We start from the raw sequence: 22,597 nt of genomic DNA, 5'->3' as shown, positions 1-22,597 counted from the left end.
CCTCGAGCATTTTCAAGACCTCGGATGACCCGCTAGAAATTGACCCGTTGCAATTGTCAATTACTCTTCTCCCCACGGACCGACTCGTTGATTTGGTTCGGCTCCGCTGTTCCTATGTCGTTCTTTTTCTTTTGCAGTTGGGCTATAGCCGCCTATTGTTCCTGCAACATATTAAAAAACAAACGCAAATTAATTTCTTCCCCCGCATCATCGGCTGTCTTTAGCACAGACGCCCTATTAACGGGGTGGGTGCCATTATCAATAGCATCATTAGAATTGACGGCATTTGGATCGACGGGAAGGCCGCCGTTTGGATCAATATAGGGCAAATCATTTGCCGGTACCCCATTGTTGAGGTTCTCGTCGTGGTGACTTGAATCACAGTTGTTCAAGTGGATTGATTGGCTAAGGTTTGACATGTTGAAGCAAACCTGAAATCACAAAGATCAACAGAACAAGTGAAAGTAGAGTTGTAAAAAAACCACCATTATTATTCTTAGCCCCACGGTGGGCGCTAAACTGCTTAATCCTTAAAAAGGTAACAATTGAATTTATACGCGATTAAAGGATACGTGGTGTAATCTTTTGGTAAAGTAATGAAATAAGCAACAACAAGAAAAGATTCGTAAAGAGCAAGAAAAGAGATATCCTTGATTGATAATTGAGGAACACAACTAATTGGTCCGGCTTGGAGCCTTTTTGTCTCGAACCCGAGCCAATCTTAAGAGAATTTGAGTATCTTTAGTGATTACAGATCTAAGAGTATGAAGTAGTGTGTAAAACGAGAATCTGGGGCCTTAATGAGAGGATCCACTTCTATATTTATATTGCAAGAGTCAAAGTTATACATGGTAACTAAATATGTAAAGGAAATAATGATCCTGACGATCTCAGGCGCCTCAAGGGTCAGTAGCGTGACAGCCGGCGTAACGAGCGGTGAGAAATCCGTTTCAGGTAGGATTTCTCGTGTTTGTGTCAAGTAGTGCCCCTCCGGTTTGTGAACCCTCGGGCTTTATTTTATCCGACTGGTCGAACCCGAACTGACGTTACATCTCAAAGTTAACTCTCATATCTTGCTCCGATCTCCCGTCGATGGACCCAAATATTTTACCCCGATTTATACCGCATACAACATTAAGGAGAACTTGATTTCCACAGCTAGATGAAGATAGGATAGCAACTATTTGATTTTTTTCACAAAGGTGATGCATTGAATTTGAGTTGATTACTTTTGTAACAAGCTAGGTATGATCAATATCTATGCTCCAGCTTAAGAGGGAGTATTGCAGGCTCATATGATCAGAAGGGGCATTCTAGAATATATTTTTTATTTGTTTTGATTATCTCCTACAGAATTCCTTGCAATTGTATAAACTATAAATAATATCCTTAGTCATTAAGAAAACAAGAGAAGATGAAAAGAGATGTTACTACCTCTAGTAAGATCAAATAGTCAAAGACAACAAATATACTAGCTACTGGATTGTGAGGCTCGACAAAACATCTATTTCGCTTAAGAACAGAATAAACTAGGGAGTTAAGATGAAAAGTTAAAAAATAAAAAATGGATATAACCATAGAGAATATGAAAGAACAGTATCTACTTGATACTTTCATCGTCATGAATGTCTGTCCCACAGGACTTGCTCATCAAACTTAGTCAGTACACCATCATCAAGTCGTTTCCACGTCCTGATCTTCTCCACACCCATCCACGTTTCCTTTCCCTTCCCAAGTTCTGCTTGTATTACCCTTGCTCTTCTAGGCCAACCAGCTACACCATAACCATGATATCCAAAGCCTCCACCGTAGCAAAACCATATACCTTCTAGATTCCCGCAGAAATCATTAGTATGATCATGACCTATGAAAACAGCCTTAACATCCCCCATAGAGATAAGTGTCTTCAAGACTCCAGAGTTTACTGACGAACATGCCACATATTCCCGGTACGTGCCAACAATATCTTTTATAGGACCTTGACGGATTTCTGGAATTGGGATGTGGAAAAATGCTAGTGCAGGATGCATCACTGGGACCGGATAAATCTCCAATGATTGATCAGCATACTTCCATCGTCCCTGTGATTGTGTTGACCTGCAAAACGTTAATAAACTCTGACTAGGCTAAACCTCCCTCATCAGAGAAGAAACAATAAATGGAAACACAGAACAGAAGGTTCTAATAAATGGCAGAATCGTGATAGAACGCTCAACAGGGAATCCCCGAGTCATGCCCACATGAAGGCTAATGCTGAACACAGGAACGTGTGTGTGGTGCACGTATGAAGAAAGAGAGAGAGAGAGAGAGAGAGAGAGAGAGAGAGAGAGAGTGTTCATATCCTTCCTTTTAATGTCTGTCATTACAATACCTGAAATTTTTCAGAAACACCGCGAAGCCAACTTAGTTGAGATTCCCTGATCCAGTTATAAGTCCGGAATCCATTAACAATAGCTCTATCTCCACTATCTAGAAGATATAAGCTAAGAATGCTGCTGTTACTTAAGTATGAGCCAGGTGCACCCTGCACTTCAAGATTGTAGTTGCCAAATCCATCAATATTTGTCATTGGTTGTTGTTCCATCGGATCCGAGGTAATTTTAGTTGATGGAAAAGTTTGTGAAACTGAATAATCCATCAGGGAGATAAGAGACATCAGTTCTTCACGATTCATAGTAGATTCTTGATCATGGTTTCCCAAAACTGCTGCCCATGGAATTCTGGATTCTATAGCAGGAGCAAAAACTTCAAACAAAGATTCTGCAGCATCAGTAGCACTTGTTCCAAATATGTTATCTCCTATATAACAAAGTGAAGTGAGTTTTACAGAGAGTATAGAAGAACAGACGATGAGAAAGCAAATGATAGATGAATCACTACCAAGCAACTTTAACATTTTAATACTATACAAGAAACACGTATGTGGAAGAACAAGGACAATGAAATTGCCGTTGGAGACACAGGAGAAGTAGAAGTTTAGGGAAGTCAATAAACAAATGTAAAATAAGTAATGAAAAGCAAGATGACAAGATGAAATCCAAAAGTTGAAGTTACAGAAAATTGGTACCAGTAACCTCGATTTACTTTGAAGTATGCCAAAGAAGACTAAATTCATCATTCAAGGAACATCAGCTTACATAGAGATTATTTCCTACAAATACGATAATTTAGGATGAACTAGGGGTTACGAAGGAGCCAGAGAAGAACAGAAAGAGGGAAGAGTTTAAGGAAACAGAGAGGGGGAAGACTGTACACGAGCAAAATGAATGACGAAAGAAGAAAATTGAAACTGCCAAGAGATGCTTTGGAAGGGCATTTAATGAGCAATTGATTTGATTCAACATGAACCAAATCGAATTCTCATCATAACTACATTATCGAAATGTTGATTTACATAGATTCTACAGTATAATTGTATATGAGAAATAGGAAACTAAAGTAATAGCAATGTAACCAAGAGACTTGAATTAAACACAACTCCTATTTTATGAGACATCACCTGGAATTTTTACACGATATATTTGCAATTACGATTCTAAAATCACAGCATGTGAGAGTTTCTTACATTATTGACTCATCAGAAGACTTCAAATTAAATTGAAATAACATATTCAACAAATCCCACATTGGAATTTAAACCACAACACCCTTTCGTGCACAAAGATAACCAAACCAAAGTATAATATATAAAAACAGACGAGAGGGACCTAGTTATCAAATTGAGGTAATTCATCAAAAATCCATGGTAGCATCCATATACCATTCAAGCAATTCTTTCCACACATTGCTAAAAAAACCTTGACAAACTTTCCATTAAAACAACTGAATGAAGATGAGTGAAATAGCAAAGATCATGGACTAATGCCCTGATCAAGTTAAACTGATCCAAATTTGATACAATAGATTGGAAGTATCCGTGCACACCAGGATACACTGACACTCAAGTGTCAACAACCAACATGGTAGAAAAGTGAAGTTCATCACATTTTTTTTTTTCTTTTTCTTATGACCAGTGAAATGATAACAAGGTTCTCAACAAGTCCTACATAAGTTTAAAGTCCTACATTTCCTTCCAGCCTTTGACATTGCTGATGCCATAAAGTGTAGACTGTTACAAACTCTTCAGTTAAAACACATAACAACTCCATTGTAAAAAATAAAAATAAATAAAAAACTCTTGAATGTCAATCAAACAAGGTTTAGGAATGTGCAAGCTGAATCGCGTCTTCTCTTGTATTTGATAATAAAGGCAATAACTCATACTTTTACTGCTAAAGATATTTATTGTTATTACTTAATCAGCAAACATCATATGTTTAATCAACCAAACAAATAAATATATCCTAGACAAAAATCGTTACAGCCACCGATCTCATCATAGTTTCAGTAAGCACATTGCACTGTCTACCAACATAGGGGTAACTAGTACTGTTTTATCTCAACTATCGAGGTGAAATATCTTCAAAGCTTAAAGTTTAGCAATTATGGAGGATAAAAAAATTCTACAAGGGCTTGAAGCTTACCAACTAAAACATCAGACATAACTCAATCATGATATGCCGCAAAAATGAAGTCCATTTTAATTCGTACCAATTAAAAAATCAGATAAAACTCAATCATGATATGACATGATTATGCTGCAAAAAATGTAGTCCATCACTTTAGTAATTTTTTTCAATTCTTTTATTGATCTCAAAGGCATTATCTCTACAGGAAAATGAGCTCGATTATCAACTTTTGCTTCATCTATATTGATGCAGCTACCTTGGTCAGTGTACCGGTGCAGGTGTGCAACCTTACATTGGTCAAGTGGCCAACTGTGCAATCTTCACTCACGAGGCTACTTGGGGTGCTACTCTTATTGGAGATAATTCAAAGTAGAAGAGGAACCTTAATGTTAATTGTTTTCCACTTGGTCAACTATGTAGGGCCTAATCATCTATTTCATAGCAGTGTGACTGAATTATGACATCATAGCACTGTATTTTCTCTCTTACAGGATGAAATCAAACTGCAACAGGCTGTGTTTAGGAAAGCGTCTGCTTCATCGCTTTAAGCGGTGAAGCGAGGCAAAGCAAAGGGTGGGCGCTTCAAGGGCCCTGAAGCGAGGGAGGCCCAATGAAACGGGTGTTTCTTCTTTCTTCTTCTCCTTTTCTTTTCTTTTCCGCTTCACGCTTCCCTAAATGCTAGTGTCAACGGCCTCCATGGCAGACTTTTGCTAACCTTGGCCCATAACTTCGAGCCCAAGCCTACACCTTCAAGGCCTTTCACTCGTAGCAAAGCTAAGAAGATACATGCATTGAGAGTTTGGGACTACTTATGATCAAGTGGGAAGCATCAAAGGACCATTTAGAGAAGTCCACATCATATTACACCATGCTTGAGTGGAAGGGAGTGCAAGGATTAGAGCTTGGTAAAGAGGAAGAAAAAGTTGAAAGTGACCTAATGCTGAAACATGTCATCTACACGATTACCATTCATAGAGATGAATGAAGAGGAGACTGCCAGATTCATCGCCACGAAAGGCAACAGCTAAGGCGAATGCCCAAGAGTCACCTTCACGAAAGCCAACTACAACAACAACAACCCAGTATGATCCCCCAAGTGGGGTCTGGGGATAGTAGCGTGTTCACAGACTTTACCCCTGCCTTGAGAAGGTACAAAGGCCGTTTCCGATAGACCCTCGACTCAAATCCACGTAAGTCAACTGTGGAGGCAAATGTGCTACCAAGAAATGGCTGAGGCGAATTATCAGCGGCCACTTTACTACTTTCGGCCTAATTAGGGGTATATCTTACTTGTTAAGCTTATGTTTGACCCTAGTACAAATACCCCACTTTCCCCATTTAGTAGGGGTAGACTATCTTTTTCCCCATTTAGTAGGGGTAGACTTATCTTTGAATATAGATTATTAAACTCGTGGTGATGAACACCTTAGTATGGCAGCTTAGTCATTTGGTGATCTTTTGATTGCAACCTTAGATTCGCCAGAGAGTTTGCAAAAGTGTTCTATCTCTTGAGGATTCTAGATTGTGTAGGTACTTGTTTGAATATTATTAGAGGTGATCAGGAATATTCCCCTAAATTGTTGCTAATCTTGCTCATATTTTTTTTTTGATAATGGTAACAGTTAACTATATATCCACAGGTATACTACATCAAAAAGAATGTAGTCCCCCTTTCAAAATGTTACACCTTACAGCTTGATCTCCTATCTATATTCTTCCTTACAAGTAATCTAAAACATCAAAAATATCTTCAGTTTGACCTAAAACTTCCTGTTTACACCAAAAATAGTATAGAGCTAAACAATTCATTTTAAACTTCTGTAGGTCACTTTGTTTGCCCTCAAAACATCTCTGATTTCTTTCTTTCCATGCTGTCCACCAAATACATGCTGGGACAATTTTCCATCTCTCTTCCTGTCTTGCAGCATTGCCGTCTCTGTTCCAGCAGCTAAGAACTCCTTTAATGCTCCCTGGTTTCACCCACCTGATCTTCCTCAGACTGATGAATATCTTCCATAACTGATCTGCCCATTTGCAGTGTAAAAAAAGATGGTTGATTGTTTCTGCTTGTTCCCCACATAAATAGCATCTAGAGCACAACTGGAACCCCCTCTTGTTTAAATTCTCATGAGTCAACACTACTTCCTTTGCCAATAGCCAGGAAAAACAATTTACCTTGTAAGGTATTTTAGTTTTCCATATCATCTTCCATGGCCATCCTACCTCCTGGTTGTTTGATGTGTTCAGGTCTCTGTAAGCAGAATTTACAGTGAACAAACCTTTGTTGTCTATCTTCCAAACCATAGTATCTCTTTCTCCTGTTAAACTATTGAATTGATCAACTATGGAGTAGAAGGCCGCTATTCTTTCCATTTCCCAGTCATTTAAATGTCTTCTGAGGTGTAAATTTCAACCTTGTCCTGTCCATAATTCAGCAACTTTAGCTTGTTGTTGAAGGCATAATGTGTATAGATCTGGATAGAGTTGCTTTAGAGGTTCATGACCAATCCACTTGTCATCCCAGAAGGAAACTTTCAGGCCGTTGCCAACTTTGAACCTGGATCTGTTTATGACTAAAGGCCATAGATTTCTGATTGTTCTCCATACACTACAACCATATGGTATTGTCACCACATTTGTCATCCAGCTATTCTCCATACCATACTTTGCAGAGATGACCTCCTTCCATAGCATATTGTCAGTTGTTGCAAATTTCCATAACCATTTCATCATCAAACTTCTGTTCTGCATTTTCATGTCTCTGATCCCCACACCTCCTTCTTTCTTGTTCACTGTTGCTTCCTCCCAATTGACCAGATGGAACTTTTTCTTGTCTTCATTACCCTGCCAGAAAAAATTCCTTCTTAAGGCATCAATTCTTTTTATCACACTCACTGGAGCAGGGAAGACTGACATCATGTAAGAAGGTAAAGCATCAAGCACACTGTTGACCAAAGTTAGTCTTCCTCCCAAGGAGAGATATTGACTTTTCCAGTTTGTTAATCTCTTCTCACACTTCTCCACCACCCCATTCCATATTCCCTTAGACTTGCTTTTTGCTCCCAAAGACATGCCTAGATATGTTGTTGGAAGTTCTCCTACTTTACCTCCCAACTTTTCTGCCAAACTTTCCAAATCTGTTACTTCATTGATGGGATAAATGAAGCTTTTCCCCCAGTTGATATGTAGCCCTGATACAGCTTCAAATATGATGAAGATGACCCTCAGAACCAGTATCTGTTCTTCCACTGCCTCACAAAAAACCAATGTATCATCTGCATATTGCAAATGAGTTACTTCCAAGTTATTTACTAATCTGTTGTCCACCTGAAATCCCCTGACCCAACCTTTTACCTTTGCTGTTTGAATCATGTTACTCAAACCTTCCATTGCTAAGATGAAGAGAAATGGGGATAAGGGGTCTCCCTGTCTCAAACCCCTCTGAGAGGGAAAAAAGCCATTTGGGGTTCTGTTAATCAAGACAGAGAATCTGACTGTACTAATGCATTGCTTTATCCATCTAATCCATCTGGCACCAAAACCCATCTTCTGTAGCATTTGAACAAGAAAATTCCAATTCAAGTGATCATATGCTTTCTGTATATCTAGCTTACATAGAATTCCTGGTTTCTGGCTTCTCTGTCTAGACTCCACACATTCATTTGCAATCAGCACTGCATCCATGATCTGTCTGCCTTTGATAAAGGCCATCTGCTGTCTATCCACTAGCTTGTGAATAACTTTTTTTAGTCTTTCAGCTAGTAGTTTAGCTATGATCTTGTAAACCCCCCCTATCAGGCTGATTGGTCTGAAATCATTTAACTCCACTGCTCCTTTCTTCTTTGGAATGAGTGCCACAAAAGTGGCATTGAGGCTCCTTTCAAAGATTCCTTCTCTATGGAAATTCTGAAAAGCTGCAACTAGGTCTGGGCTGATGATTTCCCAGCACTGACTAAAAAATGCCATGGTAAATCCATCCGGGCCTGGTGCTTTGTCACCTGCACAAGCTTTTATGCTGTCCAGAATTTCTTGAGCTTCAAATGGTGCTTGCAGGAGGTTATTGTCAGCATCTTCAATCATGGGGCAGTCTCTCATGTCTAATTGTGGTCTCCAGTCCTCTGTCTCAGTATACAATTTCTCATAGTAATCAACAATTTCCTCTTGCACCTCTATTGGATCAGTTATTGTTTCTCCTCTAACCCTCAGCTTGTCAATTGTGTTGCTTCTTCTATGAGCATTAGCTGTTCTGTGAAAAAAACTAGTGTTGCTATCCCCTTGTTTTAGCCAGGTTGCCCTCGATCTTTGCCTCCATTTTGTCTCTTCTTTTCTGGCTATATCTTCAAATTCCATGGTGAGAGCTAGCCTGGAGGCTATCTCTTCTTCCTCTAAAGCTCTCTGTTCTTGTATTTCCTCCAACTTAGCTAGTTGGCTTAACACTTTCTGCTTTTGAATTCCCAGATTGCCTTGTGCTGTCTTGCTCCATTCTTTCAGTTTCCCCTTTAAAGCTCTTAGCTTTGTTACCAGAATGTAATCAGGTTTCCCACTGTGGTTGAAAGAATCCCACCACCCCTTCACTCTTTCATTGAACCCTTCTGTATCCAGCCACCAATTTTCAAACTTAAAGTAGGAATTTGTAGTTTCCCAACCTCCACATTGCAACATTATAGGCGAATGATCAGAGGTCACTCTGTGACTAATGGATTGTTTAATATTTCTAAAGTTTGCATCCCATTCTTCACAAAAGAGGAACCTGTCAATTCTTGCTGCTATTGTGAATCTGTCTCCTTTCTTCCAAGTGAAATTTCCCCCTGATAATTCCAGATCTATTAATTCCATATCCTCAATGAAATCAGAGAAATCCGTCATTGCTTTACTGATTCTGTTGCAATTTTTTTTCTCCGAAGGATGTCTGACAATATTGAAATCTCCACACAGCACCCACGGGCCTGAAATTAACCCTCTAGCTGCTCCAATCTCCCACCAAGTCTCTTCCCTCTCCACTCTATCATTTGGTGCATAGACTCCTGTAATATGCCAGTTGAAATCTTTATCTATCCCTGAGAAACTGCAGGAAACAGAGTAAGCTCCGACACTGCTGAGTGTTCCTTCCCAGACCCTTCTATCCCACATTATAACAATTCCACCCCTAGTTCCACTTGCCTCCAATTGTACATAACTCACCCATCTATTCCCCCATACATCCTTTACTATTTCTGCAATTTCCCCTTCCACTTTCGTTTCCTGGAAGCATACCACATCTGCCTTCCAAGTAAGTAATATGTTTTTGATCATGTTTCTTTTCTTAGCACAATTCAGCCCCCTTACATTCCACGACACTATATTTAGCTTCATTGATCCTTGATAGCCAAATATCCCCCTCTGCTCCTGGTACCATAACTCATGAATTTGGTATTCAACTTTAATCCTTTTAGCTCATTTATCCCCTTCCTCTTTATAATTTCCTGATCCCCCTGTTTCTCCTTGTTCTCCTGTTTATTATTGTCAATCTTCATGAACAGCTCCTTTGCCTTCTCCTCGCACCCTTTGAAATTAACTCCAAATTCTGTACCCATACTCATTATATGTTGCTGAACCCAGACCGGAGTACTCAAAATTTGAGTGGTTCCTTCCCCAGGTAATTGAATCTTCAATGGTACTGCATCTTCTGCTATGAAACTTGAATTTTCTTCTTGCTCCTTCAATTGCAACACCCCAGTTTCATCTTTCTCTCTGTATCTTGCTATCTCCATTGGCAAGTCCCCCTCTCTTGGTTCGAGTTGGTTGAAATCGATATCTTTTACTTCTTGTATTTCAAGACTTTGGAACCTATTACGCTTGTTAATTTGTGATATATTTGCCTGAATTTCGATATTTACCATGTCTTCATAATGGGCCTCAGAATTTAATTGTTTTGTCTGATCCCCATCTGTTGGGCCTTTAATAGCTAGGCCCATATATCCCCCTCTTTTAATTTGGCCTGCTGTAGTTGATAAAGGTCTTTCCCCTTTTGCCTTCTGGTCACGTGCCACTCCATGTGACATTTCCCCATCTTTCGAGGTGCCCACATGGGTTCCCTTAATATTAGCTGATTCTTTCACTAAAAAGGACTGGTTCCCTTTTGCCTTCTGGTCTCGTGCCACTCCATGTGACATTTCCCCATCTTTCGAGGTGCCCACATGGGTTCCCTTAATATTAGCTGATTCTTTCACTAAAAAGGACTGGTTTCCTTTATTAACTGCTGGGTCAAAGGCCTCATCTTCTCTTTCTCCTATATTAACTGCTGGGTCAAAAACCTCACCTTCTCTTTCTTCTTTCTCTTCTTTCACAGTCACCGGAATTTCACACCATACCGGAATGGTGTATGTAAACCCCTCGCTGTTCATCTCTATTTCTTTCGGCACCATTTTTCCGTCGCCTTTCACCTTGATACGAGCCCAGTGAAGATGGTTTTTGAGGGATGTCTCTTCTTCCGTCTCGATGAAGCCACCACACTGGTCTCCGATCTGCTTGAATATTCCCTGGGACCACAAATTCATGGGTAACCCTAGAAGTCTGATCCATACCCAATCTCTCCTTATTTCTGCCGGCCAGCACCCTGTAGTTGGGTTCCACCATTCTAAATGCAACTTCATCTTTTTCCAGACCCATTCCCCTGACATTACGTGCTCTGCCGAAACTTTTGATGGAAGTTCGAACATAAAATGTCCATCATTCATAGCAAAAACATTTACCCCTATGGCTGATTTCCAGTTGTTGCATGCCCATCTCCTCACATCATTCAAGGTTGGGGTCTCCTGTGGTGGGCCCTGGAATTTTCCGACGAGGCATCTCTCCAACAGATCTTTCTCCGATTTCGAAGTTCCGCCTGTGATCTTAATACAGTCATCCACTATTTGTATCTTTGCCTGTTTTGTTGCCTCTGTCGTCCATCTGTTGCTGATGCAAGCTTCTTTGAATGATTGGTCAAGCTGCTTCACGGTGTTTTGTTGAACTTGTACTTCTTCTGGTTCATAAATAAAGTTTGCTATTTTGTGAGCAATGTTCCCCCAACCAGCATTGAATGTAGTTTCCGGTGTAATAATGATCGATTTGTTTTGTCCCTGAATGGCAATAAAGCTGATATATCTGCCGCTATCGTTGTATTTAAGAGTGCAGTAAAACTCTGAGAAATGGTCCTTCAACTTCCATCTCTTGATTGCTTTCCCCTGTACCTTCGAAGCTTCAATAAATACTGAAACTAACCATTTTAAAACTTTACGGCTAATTTTAACTCTCCTCATTAAATTCCGACTGCGTTCAACCCACTCGTACCAAGATTCTGCTCCATTAATGCACCTAGTAATGTCGTAAGACTTGAAACCTGCGTTGTAGAATATAATATTTTTCCCCATCGTACAAAATCCGGCCATGGCCTGCCGAAAAAGGACAGTTTTGACTAACTCTAGGCTAAAATGACTTCTCGTGAACCGTGCCTGGGAGCATTTTTAGAGTTTGATGTTAATTTGGGAAAGTTTGTTCCTGTAATTACCCCTTCAGCTGAATTTCCAGCTTTTTCTCCTATAATTGCTTGATATTAAGATAAAATTCTGCAGGAGCAGGTTTTTAATCTTGCTCATATTTGTGTCTAGTATTCTATCTTTATTTACTTACTTTCCTATATTTCTTGTCTTTCAATACTTGAAAGTTATCATTGACAGTCACGGATTCACCTGCGTGTGGCAAATGCCCCTGTTACTTCTGAAATAATACTGAATCCCCTGATTTAGCTATAGTTAGGTTCAGACTTCCTATAGTAGCTTAAGCCTCTGTTTGGATAGTCAATACCCATGGTTTCATAATGTATAGAATGGTATTATATTGTACAGCATTAATGAATACAATGTTTGAATGGACTGTATCATTTGTTGTGGTTTAATAACATTTTTATTGTTTAGTTTGACGGTATGGTACTGTATAAAAGGGCAGCCCGGTGCACTAAGCTCCCGCTATGCGCGAGGTCCGGGGAAGGGCCGGACCACAAGGGTATGGTACTGTATAATAACATGTAAATTTACTAAAATGCAAAATGCCCTTAACCCTTAATTACAAACTAGTTTATATATATTAAGTAGGTGGTGAGTGGGGGTGGGGGTGGTGGAGGGGTGGGTGGTGTGGGGTGGTGCTGGGGGTAGTGGGTGGTAGGGCGGGGGTGAGTGGTTGTGGAGGATGGGTGGTAAGGCGGGGGTGAGTGGTTGTGAAGGATGGGTGGTAGGGTGGGGGTGGGTGAGGTGGGTTTGGGTGTGATGGAGTGGGGCACGCAAAAACAACCAAATCCGTGGTTACAAAAATTGGACTTTTTTCTGATTATATAACCACGGAATTACAACAGGTTTACAACACCATACAACGTAATTTTAAAAACAATGAAAACAAACAGGGTTTCATAGAAAACAATACATTAATGAATCACAGGAAACAACCTTCCAAACAAGGGTAAGAGTTATATTTTTATTCGAGAAAAGGGCCAAACATGCCCCTCAATTATGGGAAATAGAACAACTTTGCCCTTCGTATGAATTTGGTCCTAAATATTGGTGGACTGACTTAGATTTGCCTTTCAACTATGGAAACAGAACCAGTTTGTCGTCCGTTTAAATTTGGTGTCAATATGTCCTTATCGTCAAAGAACTTGCTCAAATTTGTCCATCAAAATCAACCGTCCTTCAATATCTTATTTTTACCCATATAAAACATATTAACTGGAATGCCAACTTGGAAGACAATAATCTTAAACCTAACATTTTCTTGTACAAAAATTTAATCAAAGGCATTATACAGACCAAAGATGGTTCAAAGAGTTGGGTTACATCTAATTTTTGTCTTACTTTCGCCCATTAAAAAAGTCTTCACTCGAAGTTTAATAACAAAAAATAGAACACAATTTCAGAAAACCAATATTTTTCATGGGAAAATAAATAATCTAGAACCTAATACGGAATTGAAATTCCTAAATATGTGAGAAATAATTGGAAGTAAATGAAGAAATTGGAAAGAGTTATTATGTGCACTTTAAAAAAATAATTCTGTTGAAGAAATTGCGATTGTTATCGGGCCAAAAGAAAACAAATCAATAAAATATCAATTTTATTTCTCTCTAACAATATTTATGCATATTATTACAATTGCATAGACAAAGAATTTTTTATCTTCAAGAAACTGAAAGAGAAAAGACTATTATTCATCCGTGGAGCAAAATGGAATGTTTCGGAAATGTTTTCTATTCATTTCATGTGCATATTTTAAGAAAAAGAATTATACATATTCTTTTTATTTTACTTTATTTATTTCTTTTTGTTTTTCCTCTCTTGTTTTAGAAAATAGAAGTCAAATAAATATTTGACCTTAAAATAAAATGTGATTGAAAGAAAGTGAAATTTGTCATGTTGAGAGGCAAATTTGAGCAAGTTCTTTAATGATAAGGGCATTTATGAAACCAAATTCAAATGGAGGACAAATCTGTTCAATTTTGTTGAAGGCAAGTTTGAGCCATTCCACAACGATAGAGACATATTTAGGACCAAATTCAAACGGAGGGAAAAGTCGTTCTACTTCCCATAGTCGAGGGGCATTTTGGCCCTTTTCACTTTTCAATTTTTATGTTTAGGCCAGCTTGCGTGCACCTCGAGTATTCCACCAAGTACTTGCCACCGCCCACCAACACAGCTACCGAGCAACTCTACCCACCAAGGCCTAGATAGATGGGAAGGTATGATCTAGTTTTTATTTGCCTCCACTGGAATGTGAAATTAAGACCTCATGGTTCTCCTCACACTTCAGGACCACTAAGCTACACCCTTGGGTGCAAAAGAGTTGAATTATAATTTTTCTTATCCATCTGCATGAGTTGAATTATAATTTTTCTTATCCATCTGCATGATGTGGAAAACTAATGTATCTCAACTTCTTATCATCTCTTCTTTTACTAATAACTATTTTATTATCAACTCAATTGTTTCCTTTTCTTTTCTAAGAAAACAACCATTGTTAATGGAATAATTCATAAACAAAAGTGCACCACCTATTCTAGTAGTGCTGTCAATATCACCATGTTGTCTTGTCCTTTTAATATTAACTTATTAGTTATAAACAAAAAGTTTTTCCTGAAATTGCACAAGTATAAATGCAAATGTTGAGATATGTGGATTATTAAATATGAGGCAAAACTTGTATCGACACTTTTTTACACTGGAAGATACTATGTAGAAATGTAAAAGTGGCCTATGTAACTCTTCAATATATATTTACATGCACCCGGTGTTTACACTAAATCAAACAATTTGACCTTAGCAGTTAAAAATTAATCTTAGAATACATATCACTAGACCAAGGTTAAATGATAAATGTATGTAGGTAAGTTTACTGTTTACCTAATTTTTCTGACCATAATAAAGTCTAACTTTCTGTTCATTGATAAATAACAAACTGATTTTGTTTTGTGGTAGACAAAGAAAAGAAAGGTGAGTACTCATTATTCAGTCTGTAAAGGAAGAAGAAACCCATATCAGAGAGACAGAGACTGTGAATGCTGTAAACAAGCTTTGCTTTACTAAGTTTCTATGGTAGTTCCTTAATTAAAGGTTGTCGGAGCTATGGTTAGGAGGATTGATTTCATTAGTCTGGATTCACCTGCTTCGCTTAAGTAATTTTCCATTCACCTTGATTAGCAACAACAAAACAACAGCATACCAGTATAATCCCCACAAAGTGGGGTCTGGGGAGGGTAGAGCGTATGCAGACCTTACCGCTACCTCGGCACAAGGACAAGCAACTCAAAGCAGTATAAATGTCATAGCAAAATACTATGTGACAAGGCAGCATGAAAAAAGGGCAGTAGTTATTACAAAGTAATACGATAAATGGAATACAAGAAACAACAGAAAGTAGCAGAAATCGAAGGACAAGAAATTATAGGAGTAATACCACGACTACTAGTATGAACGAATAAGTAGGACAACGCACAATTACCTACTACCCTTCTACTCTAATCCGAGTCCTCCATAGCCTCCCATCTAAGATGTCCTCAGTAAGCTGGACCTTCGCCAGTCCTGTCTAATTACCTCTTCCCATTCTATGGTAATAACCACAGTTCATATATGGACAGCAAGAAATCATGGAACCTCCTTCACACTCTCAATTCTATCTTTACACCTACAATTCCCTGCTCTCACTCTCATATGTAAGTTATACCTTTCTACCATTGTCTCCTCTCACAAGTAAATTATACCTTCCTATTCTCACTCTTGCCAATACTTTTTTTCTCATTTAAAAATTTCAGTCCAGTCTCACTGCCACCAAATACTTGCTCCTGTCTGTCACCTAATGATTTTTCAGTCAGCGTGCACACCATATCATTCATTTGGTTTTTTAGTCTGTTTCATATCATGACTACAGATAAAGCAGTATACGATAGGAGAAAAGGCGTATGACTAACCCTGCATCCTGGGTACAAACCAACACACAATCATGTATATGAAAGCAAGATTATTATTTCCTCATTCCTTACAATAAGCAAATTGTAACAAGTTCTGCAAAAAGGGATAGAGATTGAAACAAGACTAAGTTAACTTCTAGGCACAGATTGGTTCTTAATATTACAGTACAAGATCTAAACAAGCAGCTGATAATTTAGCTAAAAACTAGTTATTTTCTTGCTTCTTTATCTGTGATCATAGTTTTTTATAACTAATATTAGCTGAAGTGGTCCTTTAGTTAGTTCCCATTGTCAGTCACAAATTAGTTATTGAATGCGATTGACAATCTTGCCAAATCTTAATCAATTTTTCCAGATTTGTCAACAATTAAAAAATATCCAATATTAGATCCAAATGGTAGACAATTGTTGGAAAAATAAGGAGTGAAATCAGAAACATTAATAATCAATTCTAAATATTGCCGCAACAGTCAGATAATGGAAGCGGAATGGGTTACACAATTCAATAGGGATAGGCTGGCTTCTTATAAATCATCGGACAATATGCTCTAACAAATGTTGAAAAACAGCATATTTCTTCTTAAGCTGGAGAGACTTTGAAAGGTTTACACAAGTAAATTCACTAATTTAAGATGATTAAAATCAATATTTACTTGGTTTGAGTTGGATTTAAAGAGAAAAACTGCCAATAAACAGCAACTTAAAAGGACAGCAATTTATTTAGATTGCTAAATTTAGGTTATTGTGCATCTCTATTAAACCATTTTTTACTGAATATGAAATCTTTAATTAAAACCTCTGCTCTGAACATCCAGAAAGGAAGAGGTTCCGACTCTCACCCGGAAAAGGGAAGTGTCTTTCTTACTTCAGATAATGTGAAGACAATACATATTTGTTGTAGTTTCCAATACTTCAGAAAAGGAAAGAATAATAAAATGTAGTTTGAACTCTGACAATTAGAGAAGGGGAAGTTGAACTTATTACCAGTAAATACAATCAAGTCTGGCTTTTCAATATCAATCATTTTCCTCAAGAACTGAGTAGTGTTGAGGTCGGAACAGTAATTGAACTCACTCACCAACACATCTCTACACCGAGTCACCATCCCATTCCCATAGTGCATATCCGCAACCTAAAACCATCAAACTGAAACAAAATTACAACAAACTGCTAAAAACACTGTGACAAGAAAACCTACTTATTATTTCTATCATACACCAGGAAAAGAGAGATATCCACAAAAAATAGCTATATATGTTTCAATCTCGTTCAGCATTTCCAGAAAACCAGGAAAACTTACGTAAATGTAACCTTTGGCCAACTAGTTTACCAAACATGGCCGAAGTATACACTACCTATACACATCGGCTCGGCTGTATACGTTGTGCATAAGTATGTATATTTAGTATAAACTATACCTTACCTATAACTGTGTGCATATTTTGCAAATTAGATGGCCGAATGGTATTTGGCTGTACTTTTCCCAAAATAAATCCTGTAAATTCTCCATCATAAACGCAAAAAAAAAAAAAAAAAAAAAAAAAAAAAAACAGAGGAAACTGATCTAAATCTACTTTGGCAGAAAATACAGAAGAAAAAGAAATCCTAACATATCTGTGTAGCCCAACAAAATATAAGAAAAATGTTTCACTTAGTTGGGAAAGAAGAAAAACTGACTTTCCTCAACTTCCTTCAACATTTTTCCATAGAACCCAGAAGAAAAATCTTCTACTATCTCCAACACTAATAGCCTGTTTGGCCAAGCTTATAAAAACAGTTTATTTTAAAAAGTACTTTTTTTCAAAAGTACTTTTGACTAAAAGCAGTTTGTGTTTGGCCAATTAATTTAAAAAGTACTTTTGAGCAGCAATTAATATTTGGCCAAGCTTTTAAAAAGTGCTTCTAAGTGTATTTTTCTTAAAAGTACTTTTCAGAAAAGTGCTTTTAGGCAAAAGCTATTTTTTTAGCATCTGAAAAACTGCTTCTGCTGCTCCCAAAAGCACTTATTTTCTCTCAAAATCTTGGCCAAACACCTCACTTTTTTTAAAATAAGCACTTATTGAAAAAATAAGTATTTTTGGGAGGAAAATAAGCTTGGCCAAACAAACTATAAGTGCAAAATGAGAACTATTTTCAGGGTTAGATTTCTAGATAGTATCAACTAATAGTTTTTATTAGAAGAAAGGCAATTTTCTGTGATAATAATTATTAGTTGACTCACCATGATTAATCAACTCACTATTTTCCATTGAACCCATAAGAAAATTCTTCTATTTTTTCTCCAACACTGAGTAGAAAAGAAGAACTACTTTCAGGTTGATTTCTCAGATGATCACTCAACACAAACCACCTTTCTTCCTGATTCCAGTCTTCTTCAATAAAGAAAGTGACTTTTTGAGATAATAATTATTAGTTGAGCGACCATCCGCAGAAATCAACTCACTATTTTCATTCACTATCCTAGGAAGAAACCGCTAAAGTTCTTCAACACCCAAGAATCCATAAGAGAAATAAGAAAACATTTCATTCTAGGAAGAAACAACTATATTTACTTCAACATTTTTTCCAATATTTCATTTAAACAAAAATAAAAACAAGCTAATATTTCTATAGAACCTGCAGGATTTTGAAGGTTCCATCGGAGTTGAAACGAAGAGGCAGCTGGGGATGCTTTTTGAGCTGGATATTTTGGTAATCAGTGGTTAGTTTAGTGGAGATAATTAGCGTGTCTAAAAGATACAAAGAAGCAATAGTGAAGCTGAAAAACAATAAAGAGTAGATCCATTGTCTAGCTGATTCCATAGTTTGTTGTTTAAGGATCCAAACGGAACGCTTCAATCTTCATTTTTAGTAAGCATAGCTATACCTACTTTGCCTTGTTTATTATTTTCAATGAAAGTTGTTCTCATGTTTTTTTTTTCTTTTTTTTCTTTGCTTAAATGTGCTTAACTACTTAAGCAGTTAGCACCTGTACTTGGGTTTGGTTTGGAAACTAAACACTTGTGTCCGTTCTACATTTTCTTGCAAACGGTACTGTCATTTCGAAAATTTGCATTTTAGGCCATTTAATTATGAAACTTATTGGGCGTTTAGCCGTCGAAATCAAATGCTTTTCACTTTATCTGCAATGCGTTTGGCCATAGAAATTAAATACTTTTCATTTTATTTGTAACTTTTTAAGTTGAAGTTGAAGATGGTGTTGTGTTTGGTTATAGTTTTTACAAAGAAAAAAAGAGGGCATTTTATTTGGATTATAAAACCTATTTTTCAAATTTGAAATTCATTTTTAAGTTGAATTTAAAATTTTCATGGCCAACTACCATTTTTTAATAAAGTGAAAGAAAATTTCATCAAAAAAGTGAATAATTTTTATGGCCAAATTGGTTCTAGAAGTTATTTGAAAATACATTTTGTAGCAAATGACGTTAAAGAATATCGCGCATGCGTTAAGGGAACCCCTTATACTAGAATTTTAGACCATCAGCTTTTGTTCTTGGGCTCCTATCTATTTTTTAATATAATAACCGAGTCAAACTTATCTTCCCTATATATTTTAATCTTGGATTTCATATTATGTTATTCACGTCCATATATCTTGTCACGGACATGTATGAGGGAGTGTTAAAATATTTCACATCATATTACGAAGTAGCTTTGGGATTGAGATAAACTCAAGGTCTATCTCCTCGACAAACCCATTTGGTCATTTTGAGTATCAGAACTTTCTTTTTCCTAGTTGATACTTTATGTGGGTTCAACATGTATTTTATGACTTGCGAGAACGGTGACACGGGTCCCGGCGGACTCGGATGTGTTTCGGAGAAGAAAACAAAAAAATTAGAGAAGTTGAAAACTATAGGTTCATATGATGTTACGACTTAGTTGGATGATTTGGACGGGTCCTGAGGGGTTCGGGAGTGATTCAGACGCTTAAGTTGAAAACTAGTAATTTGGAAAGATAAGAGTTGACCACGGTCAAATATGTGTCTAGACAATCTCGAACCAGTGATTTGAGAGTTCCAACAGGTCCTTAGGGTGATTTTGATGTGATTTGCAATTTTTGCTATAATTCTGATGAGTTTTAGATGGGTTTGTTTTTAATGTATTTGGTGTTTGATGTTGTTTTACCATAAATGTGTCACAATGCAAAGGTATGTTTTTAGTTCTAGAGATCGAAATTCAAACTCTAGACTTCCAGGAGTTTGAGAATGATTTATAGAACTAGTCTAAAATATTTGGTCTAATTCTGATAAGTATCGCTCGGATTATCATCGTGAAATGTAAAATTAAATCTTTGACAAGCTCAAAGTTGAGTTTCAACAAAACGACTAGGTCCAAATCGTGATTTTGGGCTCATAGAAACAAGAATCGTCGAATTCTGAGGTCATGTGAAAGAGTTAGGGTTATTTTAGTGACATAAATTTTTTGAAGTTTAGTGACCAAAACCTGAGTATATATTGGAAATGTTTTCTATAAGCTCATTTCACCATTTGGGAAGCTATGGAACACGGATTGAGCAAATGTTCAAAGTGATTTTCACGATTCAACTTGGGATAAGAATCTAACTTCAATTTTGGTGTTTTCACTTGATTTCCTTGTTTATTGGTAATTTAATTTGTTATTTTGTAGAGAGTTTGAGTTTTCCTTTCCCTAAACTTAAGAGGATGAAATTAAGAGATTTGGAAGTTGATTAGTGGCTCGAATTGGATGAAATCTTAGATTTGTAACCCTTGGGGGATGGGCAACCCAATTTGACTCCTGGGCTCAGATTTGACTTTTAATCCATTTCTTTCTATACCGCAATATGCATATCCTTAGAAGCATTTGACACGTTAGAGTACGTTTTTGCATAGATAGGACTCGCTTAGTGAATTCGAGCGCGATAAGGTTTCAGAATGATCAAAGCTTCCCTCGGATCGTGATAGTCAATACTTGACCTTTTATGAGGGATTTTTCCCGATTAGAATGGGATATGAATAAGGGATGACGTATAGGCAAGGTGAAGGGCTCTTATACGGGCACCGGGTGACATGTCGGGTTATGCGAATTGTATGAATTATGTGCTTTTATTGCTACATATTGGTTAATTAATTGATTTCATGAAATTACTCACATGGTGGTGGAAATGATATGATTAATATTGTCCTGACGGGCTTTATTTAGAGTTAAATACATAAAGAATGATATGATTAATATTGCCATGATGAGTTTCATTTAGAATTAAATGCATTTAGAATTATATGATATGATTAGTATTACTATGTTAGGATTCATTTATAGTTAAAATATATGTAAAGAACGACATATTCAGCTGATGCTCTTCTTATTTGATATGATTAGTACTGCTATGGTGGGCTTCGTTTATAGTTAAAATATACGTAAAGAATGACATGTTCAGCTGATGCTCTTCTTATTTGATATTGATATGTCATGCATTGGCATGTGATTGCATATGAATTGAGAAAGATTATGGGATAGGCACTTCGAAAACGTCTGTGCAGAGATTGAGTTATTGATTATGAGTTTGATAGTATGTTGAGATCATCTGTACTTGTATGTGGAGATCTGTTATATCCCGCATTTTATGCAATCGGATAATTCAAAACAATCGCGGGAAGATAACAAGCAAGGCCACATTTTATTTTGTTTGGCACATGAGTTGTTTATGAAAAACCTAGAAGTGAAGATAATGAGAAAGGTCAAGAGCATAAAGGGAAGTTGCAATATGACTCTTGGGAATATGGAAGAAGACGAAGGGTAAATTTGGAATTCGGAAAAAAATTATTTTCATAAATTACAAGAACTAACCAAAATATAATTGGGCTTGAATTTTTTTAAGAGGAAAGGGAGGCCCAACCGGCCATGGTGTGGGCTTAGCCCATGAAGGGGGTTTAAGTCATTAAATAAGAGATGACTAAGTCATCTTTTCTCTAAAGTTCTCTAGAAATTTCAAGACTTTGAGAGAAAAGAAAAGAAGGAGAAAAACAATTAGGCCATTCGGCCCTAGCAAAAATTGCCAAGAAAAATTGACAAAATCCCTCCAAAAATTATTTCCAACTAATTAAAGGGTCCTTAACAAGGTGGAGTTGTTGTTGAAGCAAGAAAAATTCATAATCATACAAGTTGTCAAGTTGTAGTCAAGTGAGAAGTTGAAGAAGAAAGGTGAGTTTTGATCTTGTTTTATGTGTTATAAATGGTTTATATGTGTTGTAGTATGCTAAAATGGATGAAATTCATGAAGGAGAGGAATATGGTATGTGGCCGTGCACATGTATGCATGTGTAGTAAGCATGCTTCAATTATTTTATTTAGTGTTGGGTTATTATTGTGGTGAATGCTATGTTAAAGATGGAAATTGGATGATGTTATTGAGGTTGACCGTGTAGTGTGTAGTGTGTATGTAGCCGTGCATGTGTGTTGAGTTGTGAAGGGATAGTGAGCAAGTTTATTTAGCATTTTAGTCGTTATATTGTGGATTTTATATTGCAAGTAAAGATTTGATAACCTTGGTAAAGTGTTGGTAGTTGGAAGATTGTGTAAATTAAAAATAATGTTCTCGCATGAATGGCATGTAATGATATTAGTATGGTGTTGTCGGAATATATATTATAAGGTTGAG

At 37.1% G+C, this 22,597-nt stretch overlaps 1 protein-coding gene across 3 annotated transcripts; it reads right to left on the bottom strand.

Annotated features, from left to right (window-relative positions):
- Nucleotides 1-1,410: 1,410 nt before the first annotated feature.
- Nucleotides 1,411-18,960, bottom strand: LOC132603387 (probable inactive purple acid phosphatase 28). 3 transcript variants are annotated; one of them, XM_060316410.1, is made up of 4 exons: nt 18,595-18,960; nt 16,963-17,110; nt 2,372-2,799; nt 1,411-2,081 (listed from the first exon to the last, which is right to left on the bottom strand). In XM_060316410.1, the coding sequence occupies exons 1-4, from the start codon at nt 18,778-18,780 to the stop codon at nt 1,620-1,622; spliced, it is 1,224 nt and encodes a 407-aa protein (XP_060172393.1). In that variant the 5' UTR covers nt 18,781-18,960; the 3' UTR covers nt 1,411-1,619. The 3 variants fall into 3 exon arrangements, with proteins under 3 accessions (XP_060172393.1, XP_060172394.1, XP_060172395.1); XM_060316411.1 differs by having other exon boundaries at nt 16,963-17,124; nt 18,595-18,733; XM_060316412.1 differs by lacking the exon at nt 18,595-18,960 and adding an exon at nt 17,402-17,490.
- Between the last annotated feature and the right edge of the window lie 3,637 nt (nt 18,961-22,597).

This window comes from Lycium barbarum, chromosome 7 (genome assembly GCF_019175385.1).
Source record: "Lycium barbarum isolate Lr01 chromosome 7, ASM1917538v2, whole genome shotgun sequence".
NCBI lineage: Eukaryota > Viridiplantae > Streptophyta > Magnoliopsida > Solanales > Solanaceae > Lycium > Lycium barbarum.
The sequence above is the reverse complement of the archived record's forward strand: the minus strand, read 5'-3'. Positions and strand labels throughout refer to the sequence as shown.